Source organism: Pectinophora gossypiella, chromosome 5 (genome assembly GCF_024362695.1).
Source record: "Pectinophora gossypiella chromosome 5, ilPecGoss1.1, whole genome shotgun sequence".
Classification (NCBI taxonomy): domain Eukaryota; kingdom Metazoa; phylum Arthropoda; class Insecta; order Lepidoptera; family Gelechiidae; genus Pectinophora; species Pectinophora gossypiella.
The window spans coordinates 2,786,107-2,802,036 of record NC_065408.1 but is presented as its reverse complement, the minus strand read 5'-3'; the positions used below and the strand labels follow the sequence as shown (position 1 = coordinate 2,802,036).

General features: G+C 37.6%; 1 protein-coding gene across 1 annotated transcript in view; it reads left to right on the top strand.

The window, feature by feature from the left end:
• Positions 1-13,172, top strand: part of LOC126366633 (uncharacterized) — a 341,274-nt gene extending 328,102 nt beyond the window's left edge. The window contains exons 8-9 of the mRNA XM_050009822.1: positions 11,149-11,218; positions 13,081-13,172. Of these exons, the coding sequence (XP_049865779.1) occupies positions 11,149-11,218; positions 13,081-13,096 (86 nt within the window). The 3' untranslated portion in view covers positions 13,097-13,172. The remainder of the gene's footprint in view (positions 1-11,148; positions 11,219-13,080) is intronic.
• Positions 13,173-15,930: the final 2,758 nt, after the last annotated feature.

Here is a 15,930-nt window from a genome sequence, read left to right as displayed (position 1 = left end):
GAAATTCAATAGTCTCCGATTACCCCAGTGGGAAGTGGCGACAGTTTTTGTATGTCTGTATGTCTAATCCAAGAATAATTCATGTAATAGTTTCGTGCATGTATTGAGAATCTACTTAATATTTGTAGAAAACGTTTAATGTGAACACTGACATCTGTATTTATATTACTCATATTTAAGCAAATAAATTATCTTTCTTTCTTTAAGATATGAATTTGGTATAAAGATAGTTTGAGATTCAGGGGAGAACTTAAGATAGTTTTTGCCCCGGATCATGCCCTAAGGAATAAAAAAGCGGAAACCTATAGAAATCCTGACATGAATTGGTAACGTCAGTCATTAACCTCACGACTCATGCGAAAGAAATTCACGACAGGACTTTTTTGTAGAGCTGTCCTTAACATAATTTAATTTTATAATAAGAGTACCGTTACACAACACCTTTTTTTTTTTTTTTTGACGTGACTTATTGTAGATTTGCCGCAGATGGCATTAACTACTTGGCCGGACAAATGGGGAGCGCTGAAGGCTCTCACCCGGTACAACGTTTAAGACAACAGGCCTGAGGGTGCCCAGTTGGGCGCGAACCTCGGCTCAGGGCGTCGTCTGAGAGGAAAAATATTTGAAAGAATTAATCAACCCTAGTGGGTCGATAGCGATAAGCGCTGAATGAGGGAATTACACAACACCACACACACACAGTAACAGTAGCAAAAAGTGCAGTAGCAGTAGTAGTAGTAGGGTAACAGTAGGAAAGCGGACCCCGGCGCAAGACGACGGGATTCACGCTAGGAAGAAGATAATAAGAGTACCGTTGTTCACATTCCAAGTTTTGTAATAACAACAATTATAATTAATAAACGTAATGAATTCGTTTACTGGCAAAATAAATAAAGTTACCTTTTGAACTTTTAACAAGCAAATAAATATATCGTTTTACAACAAATCTAAAGTAACAAAATATATATTAAAATATACCCTTTTTCCTTAAAAGTCTAATTACAAACTTTACAGGAAACGTCTACTTACAGCAAATATTTACTTCAAGCGAAAAATTGACTTAATAAACAAATTATATTTACTCTTCAAAAGGTTTAAGTAAATAAGGAAAGTTTATTTACATCGGTCTTTTTTTGCTACGATGCTAGAATGGGAGGCCAAGTCGCTCAGATGTAATAACGCTTGCCAGTCACAGGTTCGAATCCATCACGGGCTTAATCTTTTCTTGGATATTCGATTTTATTTTCTAATTCGAAGGTATGTGACCTAAACTGAATTAGTCATACATTGTTTTAAGTTTACGCGGATATTATCATAATTAAAGCACATAATAACGGGTTCTTACCGCGTTTAAACGGGGATATGAGACTCCCGATATTTCGACACTGTTGCAAGTGCCATGATCCATTTAAACGCGGTAAGAACCCGTTATTATGTGCTTTAATTATGAATTAGTCATGTTTTCCCACCGCGGGCTGAAAAGTCAGACAGCAGTCTGACCAGCCAAATAGAAGCAGTCGCATACCTCCAAAACGCATTTCTCGGGAATGCGGGTTTTCTCGCGATGTTTTTTTTATTCACCGCTGAGTACAGTCATGAGCAATATCATGTACCCACTTTAGAACCCTGTCGCACTATCATATTTGACATTTAATGAGGCTTATGGTTTAATTTGTCAGAAAAGTTAATGTGACATGGTTGCAAAGTGTATACATATTATACTACTCGTGACTGTACAAGTTGAAAAGACGACACATTCATTTTTTAAACTATTCTAATGGAGTACCATAATATTAACCAGCAAAGTAAAGTAGTCTTATGTTATTTTATTATGAGAGCAAACATGAGAGTGAGTGGGATGAGGTAATAAATACTGTTTTATTATCTCTCTTATCCGCAAAACAAACAGTTGAACAAATATTACCGATCCTGTTTGTACTGTACTCCATAATTATATTTATACATCTTCCTACTTAGGTATCTAACGACTAACGACCTCCGTGGTCCAGTGGTTGAGCGTTGGACTCACGATCCGGAGGTCCTGGGTTCGATTCCCGGTGGGGACATATTAAAAAAAATACTTTGTGGTCACTAGTTTGACTAGGACATTGCAGGCTGATCACCTGATTGTCCGAAAGTAAGATGATCCGTGCTTCGGAAGCCACGTAAATCCGTTGGTCCCGGTTACTACATACCTCACAACCTACACGATAGAAGAAGAACTTAGCTATCTGGTCCTAAGTACACATTTACATAATAGTATAATTACATAACACAACACTTTGTTTAATCTAGAATCTTCTAATCGTGTGGGTTGTGAGGTGGAATACAAACCTCATCAACCCTGGTGTCAGGATTACTATTGAGCCGCCAAAGGCCCCTGACATGGCTCATGTAACGACTAGATACTTACATCAGTAAGTAATAACCGGGACCAACGGCTTAACGTGCCTTCCGAAGCACGGATCATCTTACTTTCGGACAATCAGGTGACCAGCCTGAAATGTCCTAACCAAACTAGGGATCACAAAGTGATTTTTGTGATACGTCCCCACCGGGATTCGAACCCGGGGCCTCCGGATCGTGAGCCCAACGCTCAACCACTGGACCACGGAGGCCGTTAATGGAGAAAGCTACACCGACAAGAGCGTGGCTTTTAAATTAGTAACGATTGTTTCCAAAACCAAGTGACTACATAACTTTGTTTTGTTAGGTAACATAACTGTTTGTAATGTTATCTTTACTATATGTAACTAAACAGTTATGTCACTTGCAGAACAAAATTACATTAGTAGTCTCTGATTTGTAAACAATAACCAAAGATTTTTGTCATAAGATATTGAAGGCATACTATGTACGTCCCGCTAGGGTCGATTAATTCTTTCAAATATTTTTCCTCTTAGACGACGCCCTGAGCCGAGGTTCGGGCCCAACTGGGCACTCTCAGGCCTGTTATCTTAAACGTTGTACCGGGTGAAAGCCTTCAGCGCTCCCCATTTGTCCGGCCAAGTAGTTAATGCCATCTGCGGCAAATCTACAATAAGTCATTTCAAAAAAGAAAACTAATTTAAGAGCCACGCTCTTGTCGGTGTAGCATTCTCCATTCTTGTCTATGAAATACCAATTCCTTCACCTCCTTATAAGACACGATGGGGAGCCCCATTTGTCCGGCCAAGTAGTTAATGCCATCTGCGGCAAATCTACAATAAGTCACGTAAAAAAAAAAAAACAAAAAAAAAGCTGGGCACAAAAAAAAGCACCCCTCCCCTCAATTAACCACAGGAAGTATGGCGAATACTCCGCCACGGTTCTCTACTGCGGGTTGCCGGAAATATTCGCAATACAAATAAGCCTGTGAACTGAAAACCCCAAAATCCGGCGATATTATGACACAACAAAATCTTCACATGGCAGAGTGGATGCAAATTTCTCACGACATAAAGTCCTTTAACAAGTAATACGTAGAGCTCGGTTGATTAATGTTCGCTGCGTCGCGCGAGATTGTGTTCAAATCTCGGTAATGCCGCGGTGCGCACTTAGAGCAAATTAAGATTGCCAAACACGTGTTTCATTTGAGATAATCTGGCTTTAAAGGTACGAGGTGAGACATGTCTGCACGTGTAATTATTCGTGTACCGATTAGTTCTGGGTACCTGGGGAGGGTTGAAAATATTGACATGTTACTTTATATTACCTTGTTACTTTCATCACCAGCCCATTAACGTCCCCACTGCTGGGGCCGTGCCTTCCTTATGCATGGATAGGGAGATCGGGCCTTAAACCATCACGCGGGCCCAGTGCGGATTGGTGGTTATTAACGACTGCTAATGCAGCCGGGACCAACGGCTTAACGTGCCTTCCGAAGCACGGAGGAGCTCGAGATGAAAACTTTTTTTTTGGTCACCCATCCTATGATTTTTGCGAAAGTTGCTTAACTTCAACAATCGCAGACCGAGCGCGTTTTCCTGCCGCGCCACCGAGCTCCTCCCACCCTGTCCCACTTTATATCCCATATATTTTTATCACTTCAGAGTGGAAGGGGATCTACCTCCTAGTGGTCCACCCTGGGCAACGGCATCACCTGACTCCCCAGTCAGTGATGACGGCTGAATGATCCCCCTGCAGAGTGGTAGGGCCCGTAAGGGACCGCCTGGCTTGCGACCACCCTCTCTCTAAAGTCCGGTCCCAAGTAGCTTCCTGCGTTCCGTCGCGTGTGTGATAGTGCTAGTGCCTTTCTGGGTAAGCTCGTTCCACCGTCAATCTCTTCTTCTCCTCGTAGAAGAATGAAGTCAAGAGCAAACCCATCTTAATTAAAAAAAAAACACTTTCACTCTCCACTAGTGCCGTATCACAAGAAGTCCGAACAGGTCCATCACGAATTACAAATAAAAATAATGATGAAATAGTTTCAGTTTTAACACAAATGGACAAAAGAAATCGGCAGACGTTCCAGAACAATATTTACTTTCAAATATGGAACCTGTATAATATTTGCTTTAACATTTACATTCCACAATATTTTTCCATTACAAACGAAAATTAAGTTTGTTAAATTTTACAAAACATTTTCAGGCCTTCAAAAGATCAGACAGTGAATATAAATCGTAATATAATTCTTTCATGAGGTCAAATTGAATTAGTAGATGGCGATAAAAGCGTAATTACCATAAAAATTGCGTGTAGTCCGTGTAAGATAAAGGAGCTAAGTTTTAGGGTTGCCAGAGTTAGGGGGAGAAATTTTGAAGAAAATGGCAACACGGGACTTTGTTGCCGTTTTTGAACTGATACGAAACTCTTGAACGTCATCAACGAAAATTAGCTTATCTATCTACTTCTCTAGCAGACAAACGAACACACAAAAACGGTTTAGGGGTACTAATCGGAAGCCGTTTCTGTACAGAATCAGAAAAGTACATTAAATGCATTTTTTTATGACCGAAATATTTATCTGCCCCACTCAAGATGTTTCTGATTTTAAATTATATTATAAACTACTCCTACAAAAGCAAAAGTCATCAAAAACGGACCTGTCCCTGGTAAGTTAGAAGTGAACCCCTTCATTGACTCCACTATGGGTATTGTATCTTCTGCCGAAGGTTGTCTGGAAGAGATCGCTCTCAGCGATAAGGCGGCCTTTGCCCACCTTTGAATATATTTTTTTCCGCCCCGCACGAATACGAGCTCCTCATTTTTACCATATGCAGCCATTTAGACTAAAATAACGACCCCGAGGGGGTGAGGTAAATATAGCCCGGCGCCCGATTCAAATTCGCGCGGGGCGGAGTGTTACCGTTCTATACGTAGTATTATTATTCTTTATTCTATGCCTAACCTGAATAATAACATCTGGACAGACAACTAAAATTAAGTTAAGATTTATCGTCATCCCTCTCAGCCCTATAAAATAACCGCTGTGGGAGGGGAACCGACATAATTATGTAGCATCCGTCCTTTATCCCGATTACATCATTATATTTAAGAACGGTGAGAAACAGAGCTGGGTTTGTCGGAACTGTGGAATTTTCCCTGCTACTGTCTTTATTATATTTTCTTTGTATAAATCACGAATAGAAGAAAGAGAATGGAAAGGCCCTAACGCAGATTTTGTATGAGAACCACTGTCGCCGGTTCAACCCCGCTCTCTTCTACTACTAGTCCTGCAAACAGATAACTACGATAGTTCTACTGCTTCACAAATTCCATGGTGTATGAAGTGTAACACCCTGTAATTGTGCAGGGTGTAAGTGACATCGTAACGATTACTGAGGGAGGTGATTTAGCTTATTATTCTGAGTTAATATTAAGTGGAATTTTCCAACGCAAAATTATACGTAGAATTGAAAATAATAAAAAAAAAACATTAATCTTGTGACGGAAAATTCCACTTGATATTGACTCGGAACCATATTATGAATCTTCCCCACTGACACCCTTTATATGTACCCACTTCATGCTATATTTTAGTCCCATGTAAATTGGGAGAGAGCCTATTGCCATTAAGCGGACCAAAATTCTGGAAACCTCGTGGTATTCATTATTTATGATCTAAAAATGAATTCAAACTCATGGGCGATTCTCACACTGCCCCGCATGATGCAGCGTAGCGCGTGGATGCGTGTTCCTCCGTTGCTTGTAAGCACGGTCTAACACAGAAAATTCATCCACGCGCGTTCATGCGGATGCATTTTCTGTCTCGTGAACATTTTCTGTCAACCTCCGGATCGTGAGCACAACGCTCAACCACTGGACCACAGAGGCCGTCCGTCCGTCCGAGCCGGGATTCAAACCCATGATACTACAATGTAAGTTACGCTTTCCCCGAACATTTCCTTCGAATTCTCGGTAACTTCTTAGGGACGGTACTGAAAAGTATCGGCGTCCGAAGGACGTAATATACGATCCCGATGACCCGATTACTCTAGCCATAGAGGCAGCCAATCAGCTCGCGACACCAAACAATTCAGGACCCCGATACCGACCCCGCCAGCGTGGTCGACGATTTCCCTCATTCAGCGCTTATCGCTATCGACCCACTAGGGCCGATTAATTCTTTCAAATATTTTTCCTCTCAGACGACGCCCTGAGCCGAGGTTCGCGCCCAACTGGGCACCCTCAGGCCTGTTGTCTTAAACGTTGTACCGGGTGAGAGCCTTCAGCGCTCCCCATTTGTCCGGTCAAGTAGTTAATGCCATCTGCGGCAAATCTACAATAAGTCACGTCAAAAAAAAAAAACGAATAACAACAGAACATTAGATGTTAGAGAAATAATAGTATCTAAATAATTTCTAATTGTAATATATACCTCTATTCATCATCATTATCAGCCGTACGACGCCCACTGCTGGCATTAGCCTCCCACAAGCATCCAACGGCTTCTTCTATAGAGGTCGCGGCTCTATTATACTTATTCAAAATTCAACAAGTACATGTATTACTTAGAAGTGTTTTCCTAACATATAACATAACATCCTTTTAGTACATTCTTTACAATGTTATTTAAAGTATAATCTTCTTAACAAAGCATGTAGGCGACAACTGCGGATGTCCGTTGTACGGTCCCACGCCCACCGCTGCTTAGTTGAACAAATCCTGTTTACAGTCTCATGTTTTAAATTTAGACTATACAAGGCACTTATAAATAGAAATTGTTTTCTTTTAACATGTGTGTGTGTGTGTGTGTGTGTGTGTGTGTAAGTCGATAGCCGTGGTAGCCCAGTTGGTAGTACGCTTTCCTCTCACTTTGAGGTCGCAGGTTCGAATCCAGCACAGGCGTAAACCAATGATTGTCGAATTCGTTTTCGAATTCATGTTTGGATCATACATTATTATCACGTGCTCAGTTGTGAAGGAAAACATCGTGTGGAAATGCATTTTCGGATGTATGTAACCTAATTTATATTGGGCTGGTTTTCTCTTCGCGGGTTGGATGGTCAGACATGCAGTTTGGAAAAAACCGGACCTGTCAAATCTTCAGATAATGCTAGGGAGATGTTATGTGTCTGTAAGTGTGTAACAGTTACATGATCCATATAATGTCCTTACGGCTCAATAGTAACCCTGACACCAGGGTTGATGAGGTCGGTCCCTGATTTCACAACCCACACAAGAAGAAGATCTAACTAATATTATAAAGTGTCTATGTGTGTAATGTGTGTCTGTTTGTCCGTCTTTCATGTCAAAACGTGTTTTTTAAGTGAAGATAGCTAAGGGGATGGAACGTGACATAGGCTGCTTTTTGTCTCTTTCTGACCCCTCACTTCCCTAAACTGGGGGGTGGAAGTTTGTACGGAGCATTCCGCAATTTTCATGGTAGAAAGCTAAAAATTGGTATGCGGACTATTTGTGACTAAAAAACGCGCAACATGTTTTTTTTGGAAATCTGACCCCAACCCCTTCGAAGAGGAGGTGATATATAAAATGTTATATGGAACTTTTCGCAGTTTTCAAGGTAGGAAGCTAAAATTTTTACATTAGGAAAGGTGAACCATGCTACCCCGAATTTAACGCGACGAAGCCGCGGGCAAAAGCTGGTATGTAACACCGAGATGTCGCGATTATATGTTTAAATTAAGAGTAAAAAATAAACATATTATTATTCGTTACGTCTGACTTGGTTATTTTATTTACTTATAAGTTTATTTATACTTTAGCGTAACTTAGGTACTGGCAGAATTTCAGTGTTTCTAAGAGTGGTATTTCTACTATCCTTCGCAACAACATGCTGAGTCAGTCCCTTTTCCCTGGCAGTGCATTTTTGATTTGTATACTTATCTTTATCTTTTCTACTATTGTACTGCACTGTTTTGGGAATAAAGTTATTATATTCTATACTATTATTTTATTTATTTATTCAGATATCCAACAGCATTTACAATAGGTGTTTGCTTATAATTTAAATGTACAAATTTATTCGCCCATAACAGGATATCGTAGCATGTAAATTTAAATGAACCGTGTTAGCGTGTGTGTGTGTGTGTGTGTGTGTGTGTGTGTGTGTGTTTGTGTGTATAGTGCGATGTTATATTGTGATGAAATGACTTGCGAAATTCAATAACTTTCATTTTTTACATAATATTGTATTATAACCTATACTATACCACCCATATGGCACCCATATACCAACTAAATATTAATGTGTGTATATTTTAATGTTGTAAATGTATATGTGTGTCGTAGGTTTTACCTTAATAAACTTTTTTATTATTAGTTTTATTATTACTATACTTATAGTGTCATAATAGTAATAATCCGAAAACTAGCTTGCGCACAGGACTTTATAAGGGCTCTCTTTTTTGCCATTAAGCCTGCCAACTCCTTAAAAACGTCGGAACCCAATACAGAGATATTGTACTTCAGTGACAGAGGGCAGCGACTTCCAATATTTTAGGGACCGTAATATCCTTTTTGCTCGGCGAAAATCTATTGTTCATTTGAGAAAGTTTATTAAATAAAGATAGCCTGGTAACATGTGGTTTGACCTCGGGGGATATCAGTAGTTGATTGATATAATATAATGGTATAACGTTGTGGGCGTCTAATTAATATCTTTCTGAAACAAAATCTTTATTGTATGATTGTTGGAGATAATAGGATGATATAGTAATATATGTACAGGTAGTACATATTACTTATTAGGTTAGTTTTTTCCGCGCGACGTCGTCCGCTTAGGATTATCTTATATATCAGAAAATAAGGTTCTGTTTCGGGTACTATCTTTAGTGACGTTTATTATTTTCATTATTCTTTATATATTTTTGTTCTGTAAAATTACCGTATTATGTTTGTATTATGCGGTCTACTGCCCCTCTTGTTATTAATATTAAGTACTTATACTACTTCAGGGAAACCTATAATTGGCCTATATATAAGCACCACTACCACTGTTAAAAATTAATTGTAAGCAGTTAGTTTTTTCAATAAACAATAAAATAAATAAATAAGTTGTGAGCTGGATTACCAACCTCATCAACCAGGATTATTGAGCCGCCAAAGGCCCCTAACATAACTCGTGTAAAATCGGCACGGATCATCTTTCGCACAATTTGGTGATCTGCCTGCATTGTCCTAACCAAACCACGGCCCACAAAGTGATTTTTATGATATGTCCACCGGGATTCAAATCTGGGACCTCCGGAACGTGAGCCTAACACGCAACCACTGGACCACGGAAGCCGTTATTGTAAGTGATATAACGACGCCATTATTAAAACCATTTAAGCGCTTCACTTAAGATAAAAAAAAAAGTTTTAATTTGTAAATCTTTTACATCGGTACATGAGGCTTCCCTGAAAGTATAGGATAGAAAATGTTTAATATAAAAGGACGCCACACACAAAGACAAGACAATAACATCACTTAAAAATTTTCACAAAACAGTTACAAATAACATAGAGGAAATAGAAATACTCTTTATTTGCCTTTGAAAAGGGTATATTAATAGATGGATGTACTTCGAAGTTCCTCCTTATCAGCTATCAACAATAACAAGCAAATATTGTTACAAATATATTGTGTTGTGTGTTGTTGTTGATGTTGTAGGGTTGTGTTGTGTTGTTGAGGATGAGAGTAATCGAAGACATTTGTGTTGGGAATGCGTCGCAAGGTAAAATAATAACTCATTGGTGCAAGTCCGGTAACAAATCAAATCAAATCAAATCAAATATACTTTATTGCACACAACATACAAAACAAAACACAAATGGACGAAAGAAACAGCACAATCTGGCGGCCTTATTGCTAAGCAGCAATTTCTTCCAGGCAACCAGTGGTGTATCGGGGTTCGAACTGGCGCTCCCCGATTGAAAAGCAAGGCATTGTACCACAGGATCATACTGACTCATATTTATAATCATAATAAAGATCATTTGTTCTACAAACGGTTCATTTAATTATGTTAACACGTTTTCTGACTTATTCATGAGTATCGATTGTCTGTACGAATTCTGAGCAAATAACGGTAGAAATGAATTGTTTTTATTAGATCCTGGAAAACATTGTAATAATGTATTATATTTGTTACTCGTGTCTTTATTAACATAAAACAATAAAAATATTATGAACAGAAAAATATCTATCAAGAAATATAACCAAGCATAATTATATTCTAGCCTCTAGCATAAACAGCCTCCGTGGTCTAGTGGTTAGAACGTTCGAGCTCACGATCTGGAGGTCCGAGTTCGATTCCCGATGGGGACATTGTCGAAATCACTTTGTGAGACTGTCTTTGTTTGGTAAGAACTTCAGGCTTGAATCCCTTGATTGTCTGAAAAAGTAAGATGATTCCGTGCTGCGGAGGGCACGTCGAGCCGTTGGTTCCGGCTATTAACCGTAAAAAAACCGTCGCTAACTACTTATCTGACATTTTTGGCGTGTATGTATGATAGAAGGCCTATGCCTAGCAGTCGGACACTTTAAGATGATTTTTTTAACGTGACTTACGGAGATTTGCCGTAGATGGCATTAACTACTTGGCCGGACAAATGGGGAGCGCTGCGGGCTCTCACGTGGTACAAAATTTAAGACAACAGTCTTGAGGGTGCTCAGTTGGGCACTAAACTCTGCTTAGGATGTCCCCTGAACTTCAGGATGAGACACACGCTAGACCAAAGGCAAGATATATTTTAACCAAATTTCTTTTCTTGTTCACAGTTTCCGTTGCGGCGTCAACTTTGCTTACTACCCTCTACTCTGCAGTCATGTTCTATGAAAATGTATTGAGGTAAGTATATATATATATATATAAATTGTTTTAATAAAAACCTACATATCATACAACTATTTATTTATGTACAGTATACTATTATTTTATACAACTTTTTCAGTATCGAATTTTATTGGCAAGCATCATCGGTTGGTTCAGTTGCCGTACCCGCGGATTTCGCCAGCCGTGTTGTAGCTGAAAATCAGCGTTTTGTTCGTGAGAGCAAAAACTTGCGCTGAGCTATGACCGATTTGCGCTGCTACAGCACACATACATACCTGGCGTGTTTAATACAGAGCTTCGTCTCTGTTGATTGGCTGTCTGTATCTAATCTTTTTCTTTTTGTATGCATGTGTGTCTGTAGACCAAATAAATGTTTTTATCTATCTATCTATCTAAGTCAGCAAACCTATTTTTTTGCCTAATGGCCAAGTATGTTGGCTCAACTATGCCTGATGGTAAGCATAGAGAAGCCCTAATTGCAGTAGCAACTGATAATCAACGCAATGAGTCAATTTCGTATCAGTTCGACTACTGGCGTACTAAGTGCTTCTTCACGCTTCGCTTGAAGGACCCCATGTTGTAAGAAGGAGGGAACACCTGAGCCGGTAACCCGTTCCTCTTTTTTCAATGGTGCAGCAGAGATAAGACTTGCCAATTTTTTTGTGCGCGATAGAATTTCTTCCACGGTAAAGCGGTGGCATCGTTGGTGGGCTCGTGTGGTCCTGTGACGGAAGAGGGAGAGTGGGATAAGGAAGAAGACTCATTGTTGTTATTAAACCACCCCTGACATGGCTCATGTAACGACTACGTACTTACCTAAATATGTATGTACTTAATTTACTTTTTTAGAAAGATTTTCAGCTGAATACACATGCAAATAAAATCATAAGTCTACATGCGAATTACGAAACTCCAATCTCCTCAGCGTTCAATCAATGTAAATAAGTAACAATTACCAACCACATGATTCTAAAGCACGGAATCATCTTGCTTTTCGGACCATCAGGGTGATTAAAAATGCCACATCGAAGCAAGATTGCAATTTGACATTTGCGCGTATTAAAGTAAGTGCGCTATGCAAACAAATGTCAACTAGCAATATTGCTTTTTAGATGAATTGCTTCGATGTGGCCTTTTTAACCCCAGATCATTCATATTTCTGTAGTTGGGGCAGGCTGAGACCACGGAATTCCGCTTACTATGATCCTGACACACTCGCTTCCTCCACTCTCATCAAATACTTCATATTCTTCATGTTTTCTTACTTTAGAGTACTCTCGACCATTCATTTAACTGTTTCTTTCTTTTTTTGACATCATTATAGATTTGCCGCAAACGGTATTAACTACTTACCCAACCCAGCACAACCCACCCAAACCCAGCACACCGCACACCGCACACACCACACACGAACCCAGCACAGGCCAAAACCTATAATTGTCGAATTTGTTTTCGAATTCATGTTTGGATCGTAAATGATTATCACGTACTTCGCGGTGAAGGAAAACATCGTGAGGAAACCCACATTTCCGAGAAACGCATTTTCGGAGATATGTGACCTAACCTGTATTGGCCTGGATTTTCCTTCGCGGGTTGGTAGGTCAGACAGGCAGTCGCTTCTGTAAAAAACCGGACCTGTCAAAAAAACGGGATAATTTATTTATTTTATTTATTTATTTGATTGGGATCGTATAGGCTAAATAAGACAAGATAAGATAAGATTTGATTCAGGCAACTAAGGCAAATACAATATATACCTTAACCTAAGAATAAGTACAATAATACTAGGGATATAATGCTAGGGAGATGGAGATGGATGGTATTAACTACTTGCAGGTCAAAACATTTATCTGTATATATAATTTTTTTTTTTTCAGGCAAATCATCCGATGATGGTACGCCGAGGGCGACTGAACTACCACTCGCAGTTGTACATATACATAGTAGTTTTAAACTTAGAACATTCAGCCAAATATAGTAGAACTGATCATTTCCATAAGACTAAATTATCGGCTTTGGATTTAGTTTTTTTTAACATTTTGTATCGCAAAACAATTATTTAGTTTAAGGCATTTTCCTAATGTTATACAACGAACTGTTTCAACATTTATAAACGAAATTATGGGTTATGAATCGTATTTTATAAGTTTATTAATTGCTTTAAAATTAATTGATAATTTTCGAAAAAAGAATTGAATATCAGAAGCAATCAGAAATTATAATTTAGTTTATTATTATGTGGCCTAAAATTAAAATTCACATCGTTTTTTAGGAAGTGCCCTCATGATTGCAAATTCTGGTAATCATGCAAACGTTAAAATTATATGTATATATAATGGAGATGTATGTTATTTTGTATTGTGTTGGTAAGCAATAAAGCATTATTATATTTAATTTGATTTTAAGGGCACGTTAAGCCGTTGGTCCCGGCTATTAGCCATAAAAACACCTCCACCAACCCGCAGAGGAGCAGCGTGGTGGAGTATGCTCCATACCCCCTCCGGTTGATTGAGAGGAGGCCTGTGCCCAGCAGTGGGACGTATATAGGCTGTTTATGTTATGTATGTATGATTTTAAATGCTTTGTGCATGTTGAAATTACGTGAAAAATATTTTTCAAGTACATACAGGCTGTTAGTGGCATCGTAACGAATACTAAGAGGGATGATTCAGACCATGATACTGAGTTAATATCAAATGGAATTTTCTGTCGAATAATTCATGTATTTTCTTTAGTGCTTTTCAAATTATTGTCTATTCTATACTTTTGCGGTGGAAAAATCCACTTGATATTAACTCAGAATAATTAGCTGAGTTATGATGTCACTTACATTTTTCTACATATTGCGATAAGATAAAGCCCTAAAAAGTGTGAAAATTTCAAACACTTTGAAAGTGAACAAAAACTCTTTCAAAGTCAACTTAGGAATAATATTGAAATCTTTTTCAAAGGTTTTATTTTTTTGTCGTTATAAAATAAACCTTAAGTATTGTTTAATTTCTGATCGCTTCTAGCAGCGTATTCTTTTTCGAAAAATCTCTTAGAACTTAAAAAAAACTAAATAACTTGTAAATATTAATTTAAGGTGTAAGTGAAAATATAATTAAAGTATTAAATCTGTAAATTCTAATCTTTTAAAAATAAATGTTCTTGTAATGATTGTGTGATTCGTAGTTGACTAAGATAAGTAGAGGATATTAGCCAAAAAGAAAGTAAAAATAATTAATTAATATAATATCTGATAGATAAATCTTTTTTGTGAATATTTATATTTGAGTTTAGCCGTCGCAACACTCGCTCAAATGTGAATATAAAGCCTTAAAATGTTACAAGGCCAGGCTTAAATCTAACAATCGAGTTTTCGAGAATATATTTTTATCTCTAACTTTCGACAAAACGACAAAACAGTGATTAAAATTATAGGACATTGAACTTACCCACTTAACCGTTTATGGAAAATTTGTAATGAACTTTCCTTTTTTATTTTTAGAACGGGTACTAGTTAAAAAACAATGTTTGCCTAAATCGACTACAAAGGAAGGCTACTGAATTGTGTCTACAATTAAGCCTAAACGTATACACACAAATACTTTGTTTTTGACCCAAGACCCGTAAGGGATAATTAATCTTTTCCTTTTTCATTGTTAGGAAGTTCACTAAACATAGACAAGAAACAATAAACGAACGGAAAAATATTTATGAATCACTCAAGATATTTATGAATAAAAATGTAAAATTATTCTGATTTTGTAAATGAACGACAAAACGAAGGGTTCAAACTAACAATATATTATATATAATCATATAAAGGTGGATCATGCTTAATTAGAACTAGTATAATACATACATAAACTCACGCCTATATCCCACATAGGTAAGCAGACTATGGAATTCCATTTTCTTCGATCCTGACACACTTCTCTTGCTTCCTCCACATTCATCAATCAATAATAACATCATCAAGTATAATAATGTCTATTTTTTATGTATTATTTTATTTAAGTTAGATATTCAGTTATTTAGTTATTACTATAGTCATTTTAACACTCGCAGATTTGAATCAAATCGTCCCTGACGTCGCAAACAGACGTATCTGCAATTTTCTGCTAAAATAAATTGTGTCTTATTGACAATATCATAAGGTGCAAATCAGATCCGCCAAAAAATTGAGATACGTCACTTTGCGACGTCAGGGACGAAATGTATAAATGTATTTTTTTCCGAATAAGTAATAAAAAAACTAATTTATAAAAAAAATAATTAAAAAATAAAAGTGTTTATTTCTTGTTGTTAAGCAACATAAAGTTATGAGACAACCTCAGGAATCAATTTCAGAATAAACTAACCTTCATTTGTTACTAAGAACCCTTCATTATTTGTTAAAAATGTAGGTATTACTTATAAATTGTATGTATTAAAAAAGAAGTAGACAATATTTGTGTAAGAATCTATGAGAAATTACCATAACTATTGTTAGAAAGTGTCTCTATTAATAAAAGAAAACTATGAGTTTGTCAACTATTTTCATTTATATTTTACATAGCTATTAGGTAGACTACATTTGTGTTTCACGAAGCCTCGCGGTGAACATACGAATAGTATGCGAATGATGGGACTTTGTGAAACCAAATGCAATGTTATGATATTAATTATTAATGGAATTTTATACGATGACGACGTTTCAAGTTCTACATTGATTTGCTCAATGATGTTGTAATTTCTTTTAC